General features: G+C 40.9%; 1 protein-coding gene across 1 annotated transcript in view; it reads right to left on the bottom strand.

Moving 5' to 3' along the window:
* Positions 1 to 2446: 2446 nt before the first annotated feature.
* Positions 2447 to 6000, bottom strand: part of LOC144506439 (NADPH oxidase 2-like) — a 55375-nt gene continuing 51821 nt past the window's right edge. Inside the window, exon 13 of the mRNA XM_078232556.1 lies at positions 2447 to 3519. Coding sequence (XP_078088682.1) covers positions 3393 to 3519 — 127 coding nt within the window. The 3' untranslated portion in view covers positions 2447 to 3392. The remainder of the gene's footprint in view (positions 3520 to 6000) is intronic.

Raw genomic sequence — 6000 nt, 5'->3', positions numbered from 1 at the left:
CCATTGGCAGAAGGATCAGGTACCAGAGGACACTGATTTAAACCGATTGGCAAAAGAAGCAATGGTGATATGAGAAAAACTGCTTTTGCAGTGAGTATATTGAACCTGGAGTGCAATGCCTGCAATATGGTGGATGCAAATTCAATTGTTACTTTCAAAGAGGAATTTGATAAGCACTTGAAGGGGAAAATATATCTGGCTAAGGTGAGGGTGGGGGAGTGGGATGAGCAGAGTTGCTCATGCAAGGAGCAGGCATGGTCCCAATGGACTAAATGATCTCCTCCTGTGCTGTAAGCATTCCATAATTCTTGTCAAACTATTGTCGAAAACAAAGACACCTAGCTGAATCTGAACAGCATGGAAACCATTGTGTTCTCCAACTGGAGCAGTTAATCATCTCAGTTGATATTTAGCTTTCAATCATGAAGCTAGCCAGCTATTTAACTCTCACTTTTTTGAAGGACTGCTCTTCCTGGAACTGTTCCACATATCTAACACTCCATCGGGTTTAAATTCCACTGTGTGACCTCAGGATGATATAATTATGGATGTGGAAGGCCACTGTCTCCTTATTAATTCATCAATCTAGAGGGAACATATCATTCTTCCTCATTGTAGCATCCAATTATTTCTAAATTAATCCTAGGATTTTAAGCTTCCGCTATTCTTTCTAGAAGTTTCTTGAATATGTTGGATCACTTACTTTGTGAAGTTTGGTTAAAACCGTGTACCTGGCTCATTTTTTCCAGAGTCTTAACAATCATTATAAAGGGATTAAAGACAATAAATATTGTCAGTAGGAATTATATAGAATTACATTAATGAACTAAGAATTGTGCTGAGCAGAATTTCAATTTGAGACATATACATTTCATATGTGTATCTTCTAGTGCTGTACTTGCAATCCAAAATAGATTGCTTTCAATTGCATTATCTACAAACATCAGCATTTTAAAATATGCTGACCTTGCTCAATTTTCTTTGCTCAAGTAGAAGTAAAGGCTTTTCTTCCTGACGGAGCTCTTTTAGTTGACAGCTAAGTTCTGGCATCATCTGTACCATTCTTCTTTTAACCCTCTCAAATACACAGTGGAACAGTGGTTGGCACTGCTGCCTCACAGCGCCAGGGACCCGGGATGGAATCCCAGTTTGGGTCACTGTCTGTGCGGAGTCTGCATATTCTCCCCTTGTCTGCGTGGGTTTCCTCCAGGTGCTCCGGTTTCCTCCCACAGTCCGAAAGATGTGCTGGTTAGTTGCATTGACCATGCTAAATTCTCCCTCAGTGTACCTGTGCAGTCGTCAGAGTGTGGCGACTAGGGGATTTTCACAGTAACTTCATTGCAGTGTTAATGTAAGCCTCCTTGTGACACTAATAAATAAATACATTGATATTATTTTGAAGCCCGTGTGCTTAAACCTACACACGAGTTTGTTTAGTATTTCAGCTTCTGTCCATGTGTATATTATAGTCTTTATGTTGTTTTTTGTAAAATGATGAAAAGAGAATGATAATCCTGCTTGTTATTTCTTGCTTTTCTGTCTGAGAATTCCTCAATGTAATTGACTGCTTGATGACATCACTTTCATTCGACATGAGAGATCCTCTACAGTGGGCTCCAGAATGAAATGAATGTTGGGAAAAGTAAAATCCATGTTGCAAAGCCTGCTGGATCTGGTGGCCAGTTTCCTTTCAGGTCAAGGATAGGTGCCATCGCTTTGCCACTGACAGTAAAATCAGGGTCAGTATTAAGCAGAAAGCATTGGCAACATTCAGCAGATCAGGGGGTGATTTGTGGAAGAAGTTCAAGTTTCACACCTGCACCCTTCACCAGAACTGTTTGTTAGTACAGATGAAACAATATTTTAAATGGTATGGTTCAAGGGGAGGGGTAAAATACACATAGGAAAATTAATAGAATGACCTGTAAAGTGCTTAAGTGGAAAACAGGAGATGGGTGAAATGGCCGAAGTTATATTAGCATATGTCAATGAGAGAAATTAAAGAAATAGGGGTGTGCAAAGGAGTGAGTGCAGAAGGGTGGGAATGGGTGAGTCTTTGGCTGAGGAAAATGAAGATACTTTGGAAGTTTTGGTGTGGGAGTTGGTATCAATGGAACGGATGCAATGAAGACTGAGAATTTGGGAGCAGAGATTGTGCTTACAGTTGGTATGATGGAAAGAAGGAAATCCAAATAATCAAAGGATTCTGTTATAAATAAGTGTCTGCTGGAAACCCCTTCGCAGAGACAGAGAGGAGTCCAGGAAGGAATAGATTATATAAAGACAAGGATGGAATGAAAATTAAAAGGAAAATTAAACACATTTTCTAGAGCAGAGAAAGAGTAAGAAGCAGCACAAACACAGGCAGTGGACGAAGAGGTCCAGGAGGGAACTTGCGTGAAATTGTCGAATGGTGGTTCAACATATCTTATACATAGACAAGTATAGAACTCATATGGGTACACATAGCAACGCCTTTTATTTGGAGGAAGTAACTATTACACAATATCCATGGAGGAAATCGTAGACAGTCATTTTTGTCTTCTCTTGGCTATCAAAATAAAAAAATGCATACAATAATCTTTGAACAATTTGATTTAAGTATTCTTTAAATTCTATTCATTGACACTACACAGAGCAGTAACATTATTGTGTGATATACAATAAAATAGCTGCTTGTTCTAAAATCTGAGACTTTCATTACTCAAAGATTAAGCAACATACGCAAATTACTCTCAATGCATGCGAACTGGACATATGCAGCTTTGGTTTGCTACACAAATTCACCATCCAATGTCAGCATTTGTAAGCATCTATGTTACAGCAGTGGTTAAAGACAAAGCAGTTTGTCGACTTGTCAAAAGTTTTGTGTATCCTACTGTTAGCCTGTTTGGTTTACATTTGAAACTTTTATTCCTGATTACTTCAGATATGGCAAAAAGCAGATTTCATTTGATGCCACATTAGCTTGAGCCTCTTCTTCTCCAATATGTCAACCATCGATAAACTACAGAGCCCATATATAACCAGAGCATATTGGAAACCCACAAATTAAAATTGCATTGAAAATTCAGTACTTTGATGCAAATATTTCACAATCAGTTTGGTCAAAGGTATTAGACATGAGTGTGGACTCATTGGTATGCGCTGGCAAGTATTACATTTGTAATCTGCTGTTATCACACAATGTGAGAATTGGCACAACGCTTTTGGGAACACACGAGTTCTCAGGGACAGACAATTAGCAACAAGAAGGCTGGATATGAGCCATTTTAAGAAAATATTGAAAAGTGATGACAATGTTAGCTAATATAGATGCGTGAGAATTATACCATGCCTTTTTGTGAAAAATACAAACGGTGCAATCAGAAGAAAAAGAATAGCAACTGAATTTAGAAATTTTCCTTGTTGAATATAAAATGCACTCCTCTTGGATCAGCAGATGAATGCGCAATACTCATCTTATTTAAGGTTTTAGCGAGAGCCTGTGGCCCGCAAAGGAAGACTCCCACATTAGTGCTGTAAAAGAAAAGATATTACTTTCAATAATTGCACCTTACTTTGTAAACAGATACTCCCTTTTATTTTTCCACTTAGATTGCTATTTCTGTTTACAATTCTGCTGGGATGGTAACATCCAGGTAACACTCAAGAGCATCCACAGTGGCCAACAAACCAAGTGTTCCTGCAGGGCACCAGCTGGTCCTGTTTTTCTTTAGAACTGTGGCAGCCATTTTATGCTGGCAGAGTTCCACAAATATCTGAGAGTTGAATGATAATTGGTGTTGATGCAGCGATCAAAGGAAAACACACCGCAGTGTTCAAATTTTAACATTCAATATAGAGAGATTGGTTTCAATTAAGTATTTCATCTGAGGAAAAGCATATTGAACAAAGATGTGCGGGTCAGGTGCATTGGCCATGCTAAATTGCCCTTTAGTGCCCCAGGATGCGTAGGTTAGAGGGATTAGTGGAGTAAATACGTGGGTTTATGGGAATAGGGTTGGGTGGGATTGTTGTCGGTGCAGACTCGATGGGCCGAATGGCTTCCTTCTGCACTGTAGGGATTCTATGATTCTATTCTATGGATTCAATAGATCATAGAATCATAGAAACCCTACAGTGCAGAAAGAGGCCAATTGGCCCATCGAGTCTGCACCGACCACAATCCCACCCAGGCCCTACCCCCATATCCCTACATATTTACCCGCTAATCCCTCTAACCTACGCATCTGAGGACACTAAGGGGCAATTTTAGCATGGCCAATCAACATAACCCACACATCTTTGGACTGTGGGAGGAAACCAGAGCTCCCGGAGGAAACCCACGCAGACACGAGGAGAATTTGCAAACTCCACACAGACAGTGACCTAAGCCGGGAATTGAACCCAGGTCCCTGGAGCTGTGAAGCAGCAGTGCTAACCACTGTGCTACCGTGCCACCCAGATGTTTATACTGTACCAAAATGTCAACTGAGATTATAAATTTGATCTTTGGTATATGGTTGGAAATCACAACATTTTGATCTTGAGCCAATAGTTAACATACAGTGGAGCCATAATTATTTTGTAAGATTTTTGGACTAGTGATCCCAATCTGTGCTGATTAATCAAATTGAAGCTTGTAGATTTGGGGATCCATTTGAATAAAAAATTTGGCTTCAGGGCAGAAAACAGAGAGTCATGGTAAATAGTTATTTTTTCAGTTTAGAGGATGGTAGACAAGTGATGCTCCCCAAGGGGCAGTGCTGGGATCACTTCCTCTTCTGTTATACATAAATGAGTTGGGTCTTGGAATACAGAGTACAATTTCAAAATTTGGCAATGATATGAAACTTGGAGGAGTCGCAAACAGTGAGGATGATACAAATCAGCTTAAAGATGTGGGTGGCACAGTGGTTAGCACTGCTGCCTCACAGCACCAGGGACCCGGGTTCAATTCCGGCCTTGGGTCACTGTCTGTGTGGAGTTTGCAGTTTATCCCCGTGTCTGCGTGGGTTTCCTCCAGATGCTCCGGTTTCCTCCCACAGTCCAAAGATGTGCGGGTTAGGTTGATTTGGCCATGCTAAATTGACCCTAGTGTCAGGGGGACCAGCAGGATAAATATGTGGGGTTATGGGAATAGGGCCTGGGTGGGATTGTGGTTGGTGCAGACTTGATGGGCTGAATGGCCTCCTACTGCACTGTATGGATTCTATTGATGATATAGGCTAGCAGAATGGACAGGCAAGTGGCAGATGGAATTTAACCAAGTGTGAGGTGATGCAACCAAAAGAGAAAATGCTGGAAAATCTCAGCAGGGCTGGCAGCATCTGTAAGGAGAGAAAAGGGCTGACGTTTCGAGTCCAGACGACCCTTTGTCAAAGCTAAAAGACATAGAAAGTGGGAGCTATTTATACTGCAGGAGGAGGGAATGATAGACGAGTCATAGCCACAGAATGTGGGAATGTGAGGTGAAGCATTTTGGGAGATGGGATAGGACAAGGCAATTTGGACTGAATGGCACAGTATTACAATTATGAGGTTTATAATCTTTAAAAATATTTTGGGACTGGGAAAATAAAGGGAGATATTTTGGGACTGGGAAAAAAAATGATTTGTTTTGAAGTCTGCCTGACACCAAGCCTGGGTGGTTTGACTGTTGGAGATTAAAGGGGCCCCGGTTGTTTTACTAGCAAGAAGCTGCAAGTTGGGGACAATGGAAGCAGATTATGTGCTAACAGTGGACAGATTGTGAGTCTCTGCAGTTCCAGAAAAGTGTTGATAATGTCAGGTTCTAAACAGTTTCAATTAATCATTTACTTCCAAGATAGAAGACAGTTAGGATCTCAAGGATAGCTGATCAACATTTCCACTTGGAAAAAGGACCCCTGTGGTTTACATTGCTTTGAGAGAAGAAGGGTTTAAGACAAGGGTAGTCTACCAGGATCCAAGGTAGGGAGAGCGGCAACAGGTAGCTAAATGCTGGGGTTGAACATTGCAGGAGTGCAGGTGAGAGCT

This window comes from Mustelus asterias, chromosome 17 (genome assembly GCF_964213995.1).
Source record: "Mustelus asterias chromosome 17, sMusAst1.hap1.1, whole genome shotgun sequence".
NCBI classification, from domain to species: Eukaryota; Metazoa; Chordata; class Chondrichthyes; order Carcharhiniformes; family Triakidae; genus Mustelus; species Mustelus asterias.
The sequence above is the reverse complement of the archived record's forward strand: the minus strand, read 5'-3'. Positions and strand labels throughout refer to the sequence as shown.